General features: G+C 49.9%; 6 protein-coding genes across 6 annotated transcripts; 2 read left to right on the forward strand and 4 right to left on the reverse strand.

Annotated features, from left to right (window-relative positions):
• Positions 1-965: 965 nt before the first annotated feature.
• Positions 966-2223, reverse strand: gpdA (glyceraldehyde 3-phosphate dehydrogenase GpdA; the record flags this gene model as incomplete). Its single annotated transcript, XM_056661854.1, has 5 exons — positions 966-1165; positions 1227-1914; positions 1989-2052; positions 2108-2121; positions 2176-2223. 5 exons carry the CDS (start codon positions 2221-2223, stop codon positions 966-968), a joined length of 1014 nt encoding a protein of 337 aa, XP_056527020.1.
• A 1503-nt stretch (positions 2224-3726) lies between these two features.
• N7515_001111 (PHO88 family protein) lies at positions 3727-4420 on the reverse strand (the record flags this gene model as incomplete). The annotated part of the gene is made up of 3 exons (XM_056661855.1): positions 3727-4112; positions 4173-4333; positions 4404-4420. 3 exons carry the CDS (start codon positions 4418-4420, stop codon positions 3727-3729), a joined length of 564 nt encoding a protein of 187 aa, XP_056527021.1.
• Positions 4421-5208: 788 nt separating this feature from the next.
• On the forward strand, positions 5209-5950 carry htz1 (histone H2AZ; the record flags this gene model as incomplete). Its single annotated transcript, XM_056661856.1, has 3 exons — positions 5209-5307; positions 5566-5635; positions 5700-5950. 3 exons carry the CDS (start codon positions 5209-5211, stop codon positions 5948-5950), a joined length of 420 nt encoding a protein of 139 aa, XP_056527022.1.
• Positions 5951-7801: 1851 nt separating this feature from the next.
• N7515_001113 (uncharacterized protein) lies at positions 7802-9743 on the reverse strand (the record flags this gene model as incomplete). Its single annotated transcript, XM_056661857.1, has 3 exons — positions 7802-8724; positions 8794-9340; positions 9414-9743. The coding sequence occupies 3 exons, from the start codon at positions 9741-9743 to the stop codon at positions 7802-7804; spliced, it is 1800 nt and encodes a 599-aa protein (XP_056527023.1).
• Positions 9744-12786: 3043 nt separating this feature from the next.
• Positions 12787-14081, forward strand: N7515_001114 (DUF3431 domain-containing protein; the record flags this gene model as incomplete). Its single annotated transcript, XM_056661858.1, has 3 exons — positions 12787-13283; positions 13352-13903; positions 13961-14081. The coding sequence occupies 3 exons, from the start codon at positions 12787-12789 to the stop codon at positions 14079-14081; spliced, it is 1170 nt and encodes a 389-aa protein (XP_056527024.1).
• Positions 14082-14407: 326 nt separating this feature from the next.
• On the reverse strand, positions 14408-15176 carry N7515_001115 (putative GPI anchored protein; the record flags this gene model as incomplete). Its single annotated transcript, XM_056661859.1, has 2 exons — positions 14408-14763; positions 14825-15176. The coding sequence occupies 2 exons, from the start codon at positions 15174-15176 to the stop codon at positions 14408-14410; spliced, it is 708 nt and encodes a 235-aa protein (XP_056527025.1).
• Between the last annotated feature and the right edge of the window lie 489 nt (positions 15177-15665).

The following is a 15665-nucleotide window of genomic DNA, read 5'->3' on the forward strand; positions in this document are numbered from 1 at the left end:
GCCTGATGCGCCTGGTATGGCGAAGTATGAAAGACTAGCCGGTCAAGTGTTCCACTTCTTGTCTGCTGTTAGGAAGACTACCAAGTTTGGTATAAATACCTCGAGGTGTAGGTAGCTTTTACAAGCCACACGTCGATGGTATACAAGCACTTCCTGCCGACGAGTAGGTCAACAGCAATACACACACAGTGTACAAAGTAAGGGATTATGGTTGAATGAAGAGTATTCGAAGTAAAGCGAGATTGCAGAGACCTATATGGTGGGCAGGAGTGACAATGGAAATGGATCAATGTGCGTGTTGGATCCCTTTTGGGCCAGTCTTTCTTATTGCCCGACATTGTGGTGTTCACCGCCGTAGTGACCGCCATCCGGAGGACTAGCGCGTGTTGCGGTGGGTGGAGATCCGTGCGCGATAAGGGCACGATAAGGACGCCTCTTTCAGAGGGCTTATCACTCCAGCTTCTACATCCATACTCCGTACAAAAGCTACACATCTGCCATTGAGTGGCTGTAGAGATTTCATAAAGAGCGTATCACAATAGCAACATGCCGACGTCGACCTCGGGAACCAAATTTTCATATTGTATGAGTGCATGTTAACATACTGCGATTATGCGATAGCCTAGGTAGATGAGACGTTACATACTCGGAATCATGGACGCGAATCAGGACTGTGACATAGCCCATAAAATGCATACATACGGCACTGAAATTGCGCAAAGCAAATTTATACACAATCTGATGTAAAGTTAAGACTACGGTCTACCAGGTGTAATTGAAGAGATCAGTGAACTGGAAATGTTTCGTTTCATTTCATTAATTGACGTTATCAAGTTGTTTGACGTTATTGTCTGGTTTTTCCCGCAAGGCGGACCCTTAATGCAACCATATTTGCACGCTGTGGGGTAAACTGCTTACTACAGCACTCAAAGAACACTTCTGACCCCAGAATGCTGTCCTGATTCCTATTGTCCATCCACACCGGCGATGTAGGTGATCAGGTCAACGACACGGCGGGAGTAACCCCACTCGTTGTCGTACCAGGAAACAAGCTTGACGAAGTTGGAGTTAAGGGCGATACCTGCCTTGGCATCGAAGATAGAGGAGCGGTCATCACCGTTAAGATCGGTGGAAACGATCTCATCCTCAGTGTAGCCAAGGATGCCTATTAGATAGAATGTTAACAAAGGATCATGTGGAAGCATCATAGAAAAGATAAAACTCACCCTTGAGCTCGCCGTTCTCGGAAGCAGCCTTGACGACAGCCTTGATCTCCTCGTAGGTGGCACCCTTCTCGATGCGGCAGGTGAGGTCGACAACGGAGACGTTGGAAGTGGGCACACGCATGGCCATACCAGTGAGCTTGCCGTTCAGCTGGGGGATAACCTTACCGACAGCCTTGGCGGCACCGGTGGAGGAGGGGATGATGTTCTGGGCCGCAGTGCGGCCACCACGCCAGTCCTTGGAGGAAGGAGCATCGACGGTCTTCTGGGTGGCAGTGTAAGAGTGAACGGTGGTCATGAGACCCTCAACGATACCGAAGTTGTCGTTGATGACCTTGGCGAGGGGAGCCAAGCAGTTGGTGGTGCAAGAAGCGTTGGAGAGGACGTTGACATCCTTGGTGTAAGACTTGTTGTTGACACCCATAACGAACATGGGGGCATCGGCGGAGGGAGCGGAGATGATGACCTTCTTGGCACCACCCTTCAAGTGAGCGGAGGCCTTCTCCTGGGTGGTGAAGACACCGGTGGACTCAACAATGTAGTCGGCACCGGCCTTACCCCAGGGGATGGCAGCGGGGTCACGCTCAGCGAAGAAGGTGACCTTCTTGCCGTTCACAACGAGACCATCATTGGCAGCCTCGATGGAACCCTTGAACTGACCGTGGGTGGAGTCATACTTGAGCATGTAGGCCTACTCAGCAGATTAAGAATTAGTACTCAACCGAGATAGTGATGGTATATTGTTGGGTTGATGGGGCGACATACAGCGTAGTGGGTCTCAATGAAGGGATCGTTGACAGCAACAATCTCGACGTTGGGGTCGTTGATACTATAAGCTATGGTTAGACGATTTCTCATTGGACCTTCTCTAAGCCGTGACTTACGCATTGCGGAAGACCTGCGAGGCTTGTTAGTATCTTGATGAAATTCGATGCTCGATGGAAGAACTTACAATGCGGCCAATACGACCGAAACCGTTGATACCGACTTTGACAACCATAATTGCGGTTACTGGGGAAGCTGTTAGATAAGGTCGTAGTATGACGATGATAAAAACCGAAGAACTCACTGTAGTAAAATTGATTAAAAGGGGAAGAGAATCAATTTGAATAGTAGATGGGGAGAAGAAGAAAAAGAAGGAAAGGAAAAAGATCGGGGGAGGGGCAATATGTATTAACCAAAAAATGGATGACTGACGCAACGGACAGATCACCCCTCACCGAGAACACGGAGGGGCAGCGGATACCGCAGCGGCGCAGTAGGTACAAGACTGTACAACTCCCCGGATCGGAGCTCGAAATTGTTTTTCCCGACTGCTGCCGCTTTCATGTTTGCCCAGCAACCCCATTTCCGGTTTCATACACCGGGCAAAACAGGAAGCGTCACGATATTATCCTCTTGCAGTGCCCCTCACTAGCTCCTATAGACCAATAGGAACTCACCACTCTCACGCTCTTCGGGTTCTGACTACGACTTTCTCGGAGCTTCTCTCATAAATCTCATGTCTACTCGGGTACAAGGAGATGATCACGATAATAAGCAGTTCTATTAGGTACAAGCCGAGGGCAATACCGAGGTGATTGAACTAGAAATGGGCTATAACTTAAGGAGGGGGGCAAGATGGATGATGCTATGACATGTTATCCCCGGCTATGTATGAGGTAGTTGTGGTAATTTATTTTGTATAGTATATATAGTATATTACCTAGGATACAGGGCAAACGAGATATGTTCTAGAATATTGAATTGATTCAATTAATTCTCCCCTTGTACTTGGATGTACATTCTCTCACATCTACAAATGCGGGCCACTCTGCGGTGGACGGATCGAGTATGGCGATATAAGTTGTGGCTCCCTCCGCCCTGAAAGGAGTCACCGGTACCTCAATGCATGGGGGCCACGGGATCCTGCAGAATTTTCTTCTTTTTTTATTATTGTTTCTCTTGAGGCTATGCTTTCTATAGGGTTCGAACGAATTACCTATGCTCTTGACTGAAAGAGAACGATTGAAGACTAATAGAGTCGCCCAATCTCACTCGATTAGAAATCCCTTTTGCCTCCACCGCGCCGTTCATCCGATTTGAGAGGCAGCCAACGGGACAAGGCCATGAAGGCACAAGCTATGTCACCCAAGGACAAGGTTCGACGTGACACCTGATCAGCCCATCTCGGCATGTAAGGCTGTGGAATCAGATCTAGACATCAGTGACGCAACCTCCCAACACGTGAGTGGTACAGCGGAATTTACATCGTACGTAGTACATGTAGGGCAGACGACACCTAGGGGACACAATGGTTAAGAATGGCACTTCAGGGTCCCAGCATCCCAGCAACGAGGGCCCGAATTCAGGAAGATGGAATTATGGATTATGGTACAATGAAGAGAGATGACGGGACACAGTGTGCTATGATCCAGATCGGCCATCGAACACCACCATGGGTGGGAAATGCGATTGTAACCCTATGCTGTGCTGAGGACACGAAAGCAAGAAGATATATCATTTACTCCTCCTTGACACCGCCGCGCCAGTTCTTCTCGGCAGCCTCAATGGAGGCCTTGTCGCTCTTAGGTCCACCCTGGGACATGAAGCCACCACCGGTCTTGAAGGGACGGGCAAGGTCGCCAGTGGCAGGCTTGCCGAAGACGTGGATCTTGACGAGATTGGACTCGAGGGCTCCCTTGAGGGGAATGATCGACTGGATGAGGAGGGGGTTGGTGTACTTCATGTACAGGTGCATCACACCCATCATACCAACACCCATCAGCTGGCTGCGGAGCAACTGGCGGAGCTGACCCTTGTCGTAGTCCATGTTGGTGGTTGTAACCGGCTTAGGTTCCTCGGTGCTGCCCATCGGGGCGGGCTCAACGTACTTGAGGGTCGTCATGTCTAGAGATATTCAATCAGTACTGTGAGTCAATGGGAACGACGCGATCGGGGTCAGCGTACCCTTCTTTTGGTTGATCTTGAACTGTGTATACAGGTGAACAGCCAGGATGAGGATGTTGGACAGGATGTAGCAGCCGCGCACGAGCATCAAGACCTGGGGATCCTCAAAAGGAACCTTCTTGGCCAGCTGCATCATCACCAAGATGATGGCGAGATTGGTACTGTGCGACCATTATTAGTTTCTGTGAACAGAGTGAATCATTGATAGAATTTCTCTTGGTGCGAACATACATTTGAGGAGACACCATTTTGCCGGATACTTTGCGAGATAGATGAATCGTCGTCTTGAAAATGTATCGCGCGAATAGCGAACAAAACTTGTGGAAGGCGCGGGCCACCTGGCATTTCTGGAAGGCCAGGGTGCCGGAAAATCAGTTTGGCCGACGCGCTATTCCTTCGGGGCTTTGTTCGCTTTGTTCGGGGCAAGTGGGTCACATGACCCTCCCACTGCTGGCAATGGCATACCAGCTGTGATGGTCCAGCTTCAAACCCGACCAGCTTATTTGCAAAAGATGAGCAACCACCACACTGATGGGTCTCTACTATCTCCAATTGAAGTTGCCCAGTAGCTTGGGCAATAGCAATTACAAAACTCTTACTTGTCGATCATACCCATACGTCCAGGAGCCTCGATCGCACTCACATCCAGGATGAAGGCATGCTGGCCCCATGATATTGTCTCCTCACCAGGGGGAACTAGCAATGGGTCCAGCCCTATTTCTTGAAGGGAGATTTACTGCTTATACATCATAGCTACTAATCAAAGCCAGTTTGTCAGGGTCTTTCTATGGTCCTTCGGTGGTTCATACCAAGCTGTCAGCCAACGTGTGAGGGATGTTTCCGCATTGGGACTAGCGTCAGATTGTCTTTTTGGCTCAGCCGGCCTGGCACATTCTGACTTCTCCATCCATCAACAACGCGCGTTTCTTCTACACTTTGAATCGCCTCCACATCCACACCAGGGCCATATTGTCTTGGTTTTCATCTCCCTCTACTAAACCTTTCTTTGCGACCGCGTTCGCATAACTAATTCACAATGCCTGGCGGAAAGGGAAAGTCGATCGGTGGAAAGGGTGGAAAGGGTGATGCGGCGGGCAAGGCCCAGAAGTCTCACAGTGCGAAGGCTGGTCTGCAGGTTAGTCACATCGGAACCTCTCTCATTGCTGGTGGTTTAGGGATAGTCGTGTCTGGGAGTGATCATGCGATGTGTGCGATGAGTTCGTCGATGGAACTGCTTACCCCTCGAAGACGCGTCGAGTTCGTCCCTCCAATAGGGGCTATCTCGGCTTCCAAACTTGAACCTTGCGGTCGCATGCCCTATTTCCAGACGCGATTTCCCTCCAGTCGCCACCTGTACAAATGTAGCGCGATCGCTAACATACGTGAACTTTAGTTCCCCTGTGGCCGTGTCAAGCGCTTTTTGAAGAACAACACCCAGAACAAGATGCGTGTTGGTGCTAAGGGTACGCTGCCCCTTGAAACTTGGCCCGCCCCGCCTATCCCGTCGCTAACACCTCCCTTCCCTAGCTGCCGTCTACGTCACTGCTGTTCTCGAGTACCTGACTGCCGAAGTTCTTGAACTGGCTGGCAACGCTGCCAAGGACCTCAAGGTCAAGCGCATTACCCCTCGCCACCTTCAACTGGCTATCCGTGGTGATGAAGAGCTGGATACCCTTATCCGTGCCACCATCGCCTTTGGTGGTGTTCTGCCCCGCATCAACCGTGCGCTGCTCCTGAAAGTTGAGAACAAGAAGAAGGGTGGCAAGGCCGAGCTCTAAATCAACACCTGAAATGATGCGAAAAAAGATGGCCTGGTGCCGCGTGAGGTCGCGCTAACATTCTGAACACCAACAACCGACCCTGCCTGCCCACTTCTCCGCTCGATTGGCTTTGTTCTTCATGGCGCTCTATTTGTACTTTTTTGTCTGATATTCCCCGGTCTTTTTTTTTCTCTTTTTTCAGTCGTGTTTCATTTTCTATCGACTTTATTTTAGGGCGCTGTAATGGGAAAATGGGGATATCCTGGTAGTGGAAATTTTACTGATTCTATGTGCTTCATGCCTGTTACGAGTAATCACGTAGTTTTCACTTGTGTAGATTTCGAATCTTACCTACCCTGATCCCAATTCTGTAGGCCATGCCTTAGCTACGTTAGTAGGTCCGGGTACGTAGTTAGATATATCTAGACTCCCCCAGTGGAAGGTTCCTGAGTCAAGTCCGATGGTTATCCCGTTAACATTCCTCAGGTAAGGAGCCAAATATCCGATATGGCAACAAGCATGTGGAGCTACCAATAACATTGAGAAATCAGTTTGTTGTGGTAGGTACGTTAGCTGGCTACTTTCCCCTCTCTGATGAGAGAACCTTGCATATACACAGTCGGGAACCACGGGGGATCGACAGGGACAAACATGCATAACTCGGCGGGAGAACGAGGTAAACAACGCGTCATATGGTCTTGGCATTCAAGTCGTGTCAAAATGTACTGTGTACTTTAACTATGTGATTTGATACTTCCAACTTCTAGGACTCATCGAGTCAACCTAAGAATCTATTTGCTGACATAGAATATTTCAATATCCTACTGGTGGACGACAAGCAGTAGAAGGTACATTGATTGATTGGTAGATTCTGAGTACAAAGGCAATAGAAAGAGGAAAGCGATTCCTAGATGGCAAGATGGCAAGATACCGAGCATGGATATAGAACCCTCGGCAACGAGACGTGGGAGTATACATCAACAGCAATGAGGAAGTGCACAGGCATCTGCACTAAGGCTGATCCATCGAGTCGGCACATTGGGAAAGCAGCATGCTATGAGTATGGCAATATAGTTGCTGCGATTTTTATTTGACTGGGAGTTGTAGGTTCGCCATGACCACCGATTCCTCCATTCGAACGATATCAGGTCAAAGAGGAAAGCAACCAAAGCAGGCGGAAAAGAAGGTAGAGAAGAAAAGAAAGCAGACTTGTCACAACCACCGCACCTGGACAGACCGAACATGAATTTCCCCAGGAGATTAGGAGAAAGCGGCCGTCGGGGGCCAGAAACATTAAAAACGGATGCGAGTCACCCCATGTACAAACTGAACAGACAAGAATATGCAAGATGCTGGTATTTGTCGTTTCTTCTGCCGATGGGCAAGAAGGTCTTTTGTGTCATTCTTCGTATGCGTCCCGGATATCACCAGGAGGCATTCGTCGTGGAGTTCGTTCCGCCAGACATAGCATGATAGAAAGCCATGGATTTGCATGCAAGGCGCCCGCAATATCAGAAAAGGATTTCAGTAAATAAGTAAAAAAGCGAACACGTCCAGAGTAAGTGGACGAGTCCAGGGAAAACAAAGCATTCATCCAAACCGCACGTCTGTTGGGCTGCCCCAGAAAAGAAACGTCTAAAACTTGGCTAGATCAGCGAAAACAAAGGATTTTCTGGTCTGTTTTTTTTTTCTTTCTTGTTGTCATCTCGTCATCCCTCATCGAATCGTAAGCCGATAATTCGCAGAATAGGGTCTCGTAATACGAGTCGTATCCGTCTCGCGGCAAATCAGTCGGATGCTGGCAATAAAAAAGGGGAGTCGCCATTTTCAATAAATTCGTCCAATGTTTTTTTGTAGGTTTTTGTGATCCTACTCCACAATGATCTCTACACCGGAGCTGGTGCGAAGTTCATCACTCCCGCGGGCTTGGTGGCCGTTCTGGCGACGAAAGCCGGTGCCCTTGTCGGGAGTCGGGCCACGGGGTTGGCGGACAGGCATGCGCTCCTGCTGGCCGTCGTAGCCCATACCCATGCTGCGGTTGCTACCGATTGCGCCAGCGTTGGATTGTTGGTTATCCTGTTCCCAAGAGAACATGCCTCTCAGGCGTCGGGGGCTGGAGTTGGGACCGCCAATGCCGGTGCCGAGGGACAGGCCACCAAGGCTGTTGACCAATAGGTTGTCGTCACGTTGCATGCCCAGGTTGGAACCGGACTGGGCAGAGTTCAGAGTGGGAATGTGGGAAGTAGCCGTTTGCGCACCCTCGTACTGGAGACGGGCACCGTTGGACTGCAAGGCAGCGGGGAAGCTGGCGGAGGAAGGCACGGGCGAGGGAGTGTACGATCGCAGGTCGGCAAACGACTTGGCGGCGCGCAGGTTCTGACCGTTGGCGAAGTTTCCGGGAGAGTCCATTACTCCCAAAAAGCCCGAGGTTTGTCCACGCAAGGTGTTAAAGGAGCCAGGTCCGGCTTCTTGGCGAGCCTCACTGAAGTCGATGGTAGCCGCCCGGTTGAGGCCACGGCGGCCCCCGTCGGACTGGCCAGAAGGTGGGATCGAGGAGGTCGGAGGGCTAACGTTGGCACCAGCAGGAATTTTGAAGACCTGGACCTGGCGCTGTTCACCGCTGCCACGGGAAGCATGACCCAGGCCCATGTTGTGAGCCAGAGTGTGGACTGTGCGACGTTGGGAGGGGGTGAGGTTGTGGGGGAAGATGACGGAATCGCGGACGGTGTCTTCCTTGAACAGCAGTAGCTGGGAGTAGTAGGAAAGGGTCTGGGTGTCGTTCAGGTCCACCTCTGTACACAAATTTGGGTTAGCCACGCGAGGTCGGATTTCCGAGAAATTTGAAAGACTGTGTAACCTACCGATCTTTTGGCCGCGCTGGGATACAGGCGACGGAGAGGTGGCCGGAATGTGGGAGGTGAGCGAAGACATAGAGCTTTGAGTCTGGAGCTGAGGACCTCCTCCCATCGGACGGTGCTGTTCCTCCAGCTGGCCACGACGTTCCCGCTTCTCGCGCTCGATCCGTTCGCGCTCCTGCAACGGCAGCATCTTCTTGTACTCGACTCGCAATTTCCGACCCTGCAGCTCAAAGTGGTTGAGGACCTCGATGACGGTTGCCGTCTCCTCTGCGGATGTGAAGTTGGCGAAGGCCAGACCACGGAACACGCCATTGTCGAAGTGGTAGTTGAAGGCATAGGGCAAGGGGAGGTTGAGTTCCGTCATCAACTGCACCAGCTGCTCCTTCTTGACGGCGAACGGAATATTTTTGATGACAATTGCTGTTGGGATCAATTCGTCGTCGTCGGCGGATGAAGCCGATGCTTCCGGCCGCATGGCACTGCTCTGAATGGGGCCAGGGCCCAGGTTCGAAAATGCTTGGGGCATATTCGGCTGCTGATCCAACCAGGTCTTCGTGGGCAGATTGTCAGTAAATTCCTCGGGATGAAAGGGGACTCGGTTGGGATCGAAAGACGAGACATACAGTGGGGAGACCGGCACGTCCACGGGCATTGGGCTTCAAACTGGCGGAAGCTGAACGAATTCCACCGAGGGTTTGGGCATTGGCAAACCCATTGGGATTCCATGTCTGTGAGCCTGAGATGTCATATCCGTAGGAGTTGTTCTGCATTGGGTTCAGGCGTTCGAGGCGACCGGACTCGTACCGCATCTGATCCTGTTCATACATATTGGTCGGCATGGGGCCGTAGGCGTCGAACTGTCGAGACGGCTGACGGTGTAGAGGTTGCTGGTGTCGCTGAGAGCCAGGGGAACGCGCAGAATGATCGTGATACATGTCTTGTTGATAACTCATTCCGTCCGAGGAATGTGAAAATTCCACCAAACAAATTCCAGGTTACGAAAGATCACGGACTACTCCACCATGAGAGCGAAATTTGTTTGGTTGTACACAGGGACCGTCGAGGGGACGGGATTGTGCGGAGGGGGGGAAGAAAGGGAAAGCCGATCGGAGGGAGAAATTCGGGCGAAATGGAAAATGGGTGAAAAAAAAGAGGGCAGAAAAGGCAGAATAGGCAGAAAAAAGGAAAGAAAAAGAGAAAACTGAAGAGAAAAGATCACCAAAACTTCGTTAATTGAATGCTTCGATTCATTCAAGGGAGAAGAAGAAGTTCGGTTTTGATTTTCTTTTTTTTTCGTTTTCCTTTTTGAAAGTTTCGCCTTTCGTTTTTCTCGTCGTTTCCCCGGGTATTTTGGGAATGGGTCGTTTCGATTTGACTCCCCTCTCCAAGGAACTTTCAATATCAACAGGATATCCAACAGATATCAATATATGTAGAGATGATATAGATCTGATATAGATCTCAAGATCAAAGAGAGATGAAAAAAAAAGAAAGAAAGAATTTGAGAGAAAGCGGTCCACAAATTCGCCAAGAACAGAGGAGTAAGGAGGTGATAAGAAGAGAAGATGATGAAGAGGATCGAAATATAAGACTCCTTAGGCAGAAAGCAGGTGATCAGAGGAATAGATACGAAGTTATGTATACAGTTGAAGAGTTGACAATAAAAAAGACTAGGCCCGTACTTATACTGTTTCGATCTGGAGATCGACTCTCCCTCGCCCCTGGGATCTTTGGTGGACTCGCCATACCAATGAAATGATACTATTTCTTGACCTGCAGGTGACTATGATACACTATGGGGAGTACGGAGTTGTTCTACTAACTCCGTATGCTATGTTATCCTCATAACATCTACTACATCTGTGTACATCCATCGGTGTACATCTAAAATGTAGGCTTTTGGTCACCCGCTGCTCAACCTTGGAACTGCTCCCCGCTATGACTGCCAAAGATACACTCCGTATACTCCGTACACATCGTACAGGATCATGAACATCCCCTATTCTCTCTTCTCTTTTCCCCTTCTCTGTATGTATTGAAGATCCACTCCCCCTGTTTAATTTGGAAATCGGGTCTTTTACCGGCCAATTCAACAGTCCCGGTTGCTTGTCATCCCTATTTTTGGGGGAAGTCCCCCCTCATAAGTCATTTACCAAGCCATGTCTCGGTAGGCTCGTCACTAGATAAGTTAGGGCCAGGGAGCCCCGCTAAGGTGGGTTTGGAAAGTGACAAGTTGACAAGATGAGCAAAATCAAAGATCTCTTCATCTCATGGAGTTCAATATTCGCCTCTAACCTGGCTCGTGGATGTTGCGCACGAGGATGACATAGTACGGCCCGTTGGGGTTCGCCCCCTGCCTCGTGCTTCGAAGGGCATTGCTTATGACACTGGTATTGATACTCAGCAATCAGCATTGACCATTGACCCGTCTTTAATTAACTATCTTATTGTCTACCGTTCGCAAATACTTCAGGGGTCTCTTTGTATTGTCATTTTTCGTTATGGAAATGTACTATTATAGTGCTCCTGAATTTAGTCTCTCCCCCTATTCCATCTCGCCCCATCTTTCGACTCATCCCCCGAGTCCATGACTCGCCACCCGATAGATTTGTACAAGCCTGGCTCTGTGATTTGCAAGCTTACGCCAATGACTCCCAAGCGGACTAACAACAAGCTCCCACCTTATTCCAAATCGGCACCATGCACGACGGATTGACGGTACATGAAGCTATGCTGACCCAGTCCCACTCCACGAAATTGGAACTTTCGTCCGTCTCCACGATCCGCGCCTTCCCCGGTTCTAGCGTGTGCGCCGAACTTTCTCAGAGGCTCCTGTGGTCCAGCTAGAACCCGCTAGACGCTGATTAGAACCGTTAGTGGCAGTGTCAGACCCCAGCCCAGTGGAGCAGGGGAGCTCCGGCTCGTGGTCATGCTCGGCTTTGGAATCTGGTATGGTCGCTGACTCGCTGGGCTTAGAGTGGCGCTAAAAGAGACTACGGAACTTTCAGGCCTGCTCTAGTCCGGGACTGTCGGATGGCTGGTCTCGAATTTATGGGAAAACGGTGATGTCTCGCAGAACAGTGGCGCTGGAGCGTCTTGCTACCCATTACCATCCGACTTGTGTGGTATATCACGCTGCACGCATGATGAAACGAACAAAGCAATCATCTCCAGATAGCATTCACAAGACGGTGGGCTGATCCACAACGGGTCGGGTCGCAAAAACATGGATGACCTTTCAGGGGAAAACCTGGAAACACCCTATTTGGAGGTCAAGCAACCGTTTGGCCTGTACTGCGTACATGGCAGGCGAGGAATACTTGAGCATACTACTCTTATGAACCCAGAGATCCTCAAATGGCCATTTGACTGACATCGGAGCAGACTAAAACCTCAGTCATGGAAGGCTCGATGGTGGGTCTTACTTGCCTAACATTCGACGAGAAGAAGTATTTCAATAAAACTTGCGATCTACTTTATCAGCACATGCATTGCATTGGTAAAGTGCTATTGCCTTCATGGAAATGAAGCTCATGCGGCTCCTAGTCTAACGGGATTGGCTCCCGCTGGTACATTCTTAACATAATGTATTCAAAAGCATAACTATGCCCATGTCTTTCGCAAATCACAACACCTTCATGACTGTTCTGCATGGGACATAAATATTTCTCGGCTTCTCTCGAGGTACGGAGTAGACACAAATGAGTGACGACAGTGAGACCCACATCGACAAGAGGTTGCACTCGCCGGATCAAGCCTGCTTAGCACGAGTCATCTCCGAGAAAAGATTTTCGAGTAGGCACATTTACTTCTCTACCAATCTCGCGTCCAGTTCAGAATATATTTTTTTATGTGGCTCATCGTCGCGAGCTCTTGCAGAAACCACCCAAGCTGACGGGCTGAAGGCCAAGGCGAATAGTGGCAATCAGCCGCTACCTTAAAACTTTTGACGTGTTCACGACTTCTTCTCTTGTGAATATTTCTATGCCATGGACAATGCGCACTTTATCACGGGTGGCCATTGTGCTAGTGGTGGTCATGTTTCTGTGGAAGATCTATCTCGATTTCATTTCGCAATGGCATGTTAGACGTGATCTACAGAACACCAGGGAAGATCATGGCGATGCGTATATCGAGCTGGTCTCGGCGCCTATTGCCACATCCACTACACGGAGGAAATGGACGCCTACGATCCGGCCCGCCTCTCGTCTAGTGATGGCCGACTCTGAACCCCAGCGCATTCCCGTCGATGTCCCTAGCGCTGAATGGGATGTGCAAGAGCCATTGTTCGAGGCTATAAGCAGGAACATGTTATCCGATCTGCAGGAACCACATGAGAATTTACTCACTCCGGTAGAGCAAGAAGAGCAGAAGGTAGAATCTTCATCAACTGCGCTTCCTCGCCCGAAGGTTACTCCGAAGTTGGACCGCATCATTGTTTTGGGGAAAATGTCGTATGAGGACACCGACTGGCTTGAGGAGCAGCTGCCAGAGTAAGTGCTCACATGTCAATTACCAGTCCATAACTAAGTGAATCAATACTGACCCGGACACCGAATAGATGGCAACACGCGGTCTATCTTGTCGATGACCCGGAGGCATCCCTCTCAGTCAAACATAACAAAGGCAAAGAGAGCAATGCTTATCTGCAATACATTCTCGACAACTATCACAAGTTGCCCGAGTACATAGTATTCCTCCATGCTCATCAATATAGCGGTCACGTCGAGTTCTGGGAGCAGGACAACGTATTGACGGTCCAAAGACTGCAACTCGACTATCTCCGGAAAGTTGGATATCTCAACCTACGCTGTGACTGGTCTCCTGGATGCCCCGATGAGGTTCAGCCATTCCGGCAAACGGCTGGTCGCACCACCGAGCTTGCCTTTGCGGGGGCTTGGCTCCGCATTTTCAACAATACAGATGTGCCCGAAATTGTTGCTACGCCTTGTTGTGCTCAGTTTGCTGTGACCAGAGAGCAGGTTCTCCAGCGGCCGCGAAGTGACTACGAGTCGTATCATCGGTGGCTGATGACGACTGAATTGGATGACGAGACGAGTGGTCGTGTTTTTGAGTACTTATGGCACATTATCTTCGGCCAGGATCCTGTGTTGTGAGTATTTTCCGGCGAAAGAGAACTAGTGGATCAATGCTAACCGTGTATACACAGTTGTCCTGCAAAAGCGCAATGTTATAGGGATGTATATGATATGGACTATGAAGACCCAGTCGAAGGTCTCTTTGGTGAAGACTTCTGGGGATATTGGATGGATGAGATACCCTTCAATTAGACATGACTGTACTTAGGTAGCTGCCCGGGCTTGAACAAATGCCTAGGACAATATACTTGTCACCGAACAAAACCAATCGAACCAGCAAACTCCACATTAATCAAGATGGCAAAGTCACGCCTGTCGAAGGTATTCTCGGGAACTCGTCCACCCCAAACAAGCAGGGGTGAGGGGATTGCTTGTGGAAAACTACGGTGTATTGAAATCTATCATTACTGTTGAACATCTGAAAGTTTAAAGCACGACATATATTCATAAAGCGATGCACATATTCACTCATTCAGATCCAATCCATATAAGCTGGAGACCCGACTGACGAATCTCAGTCACAGCCAAGCAAGAGCCATCAGCCCCATGATACCGGCCATGGATGCAGCACCTGGAGCCGAAGCCCCCGCCGCAGCATCAGGTGTGGGACTGGGCGAGGATGCTGAGCCCGGCGAGGTGCCAGCCGAATCAGAGGACGACGGTGTAACAGAACTCGAGTCCTGACCGTTGGCTCCGTTGGGGCTGGAAGAGTCCGTTGCAGAGGCCGTGTTCGATGTAGCAGCACCGAAGGCGTCCGTAGTGGTGGCTTCAGTCGAAGCAGCAGTGGCGGTGGAAGTGCCAACTAGAGTAGTGGCAGCGGCTGAGTTGTAGGTAGTTGTGGTGAATCGGCACGAGCGGACGAGATCAAGGGCCTCTGATTACCATATTAATTCTCTTGTCGCAAGATGATCAGGGATATCTCGCATTATACATACCGTTATCATCGTCATCATCATCAGTGTCGTCATCGTCGTCATCGTGGTCGTGGTCATGGTCATGATCGGGATCCTGGTCTCTGTGGGTGCCGTTTCGCCTGTCGGCCTGATGCTGGGTGATGCAAGCGGAGCAGAGCGGGATCTGTGTTTTCGCTTCATCCCAATCACAGATGCATTGGATTTCGGAAGAATCCCTCTCGTGCCTGTCATCGCAGCTGTTGGCGACTCGGACGACAGAACTGCAGGCAGCCCAGCAGCTATTGGGGACATCGTCATGGTCCAATTTGGATGCAATGGCAAAGTTGCTGGCCAGAAGAAGGCCACATAGAGGGAGGAGCTGCTGAGTACGCATGATTGAGTTTGAATGACGATTGATAGGTAGATGTTGAGTAACTGGAATGTTCTTGATTCTGATGCAAATGATGGGAGTTCATGGCATATTTATAAGGTCGGAAGTCTATTTATCTTGCTGCTCCCTTTCTCCTTGATTTCTCTTGGCGGTTCCCTTGATCATTCTCTGTACGAAGTACATAGTTGATGATCTGAGCCTCGAACAATGTTGCGGAGTTAGTATGTCCTACAGTCCTAGGATAATTGCCAAGGACATTGACGGGATGATCCCCCACTGATCAGCGAAAGGCCACCAATGTCGACTGTGGAAAAGCAGTTGCCTGGTTAATCATTGAGCTCTGCCAAGCGCAAACAGAAGTAAATCGGGTTGAATTAGCGAGCATAGTGGCGGAGACATTTGTGCTGCCAAGATGTCTTCACGACCTTGTCCAAGTCTAAGCCACACTGTGGGGCCAATCGGTGCATATTTTCTGTATCTTGTAGCCTTAGA

Source organism: Penicillium bovifimosum (genome assembly GCF_028826915.1).
Source record: "Penicillium bovifimosum strain IBT 22155 chromosome Unknown utg000001l_segment0_segment0, whole genome shotgun sequence".
In the NCBI taxonomy this organism is placed as follows: Eukaryota; Fungi; Ascomycota; class Eurotiomycetes; order Eurotiales; family Aspergillaceae; genus Penicillium; species Penicillium bovifimosum.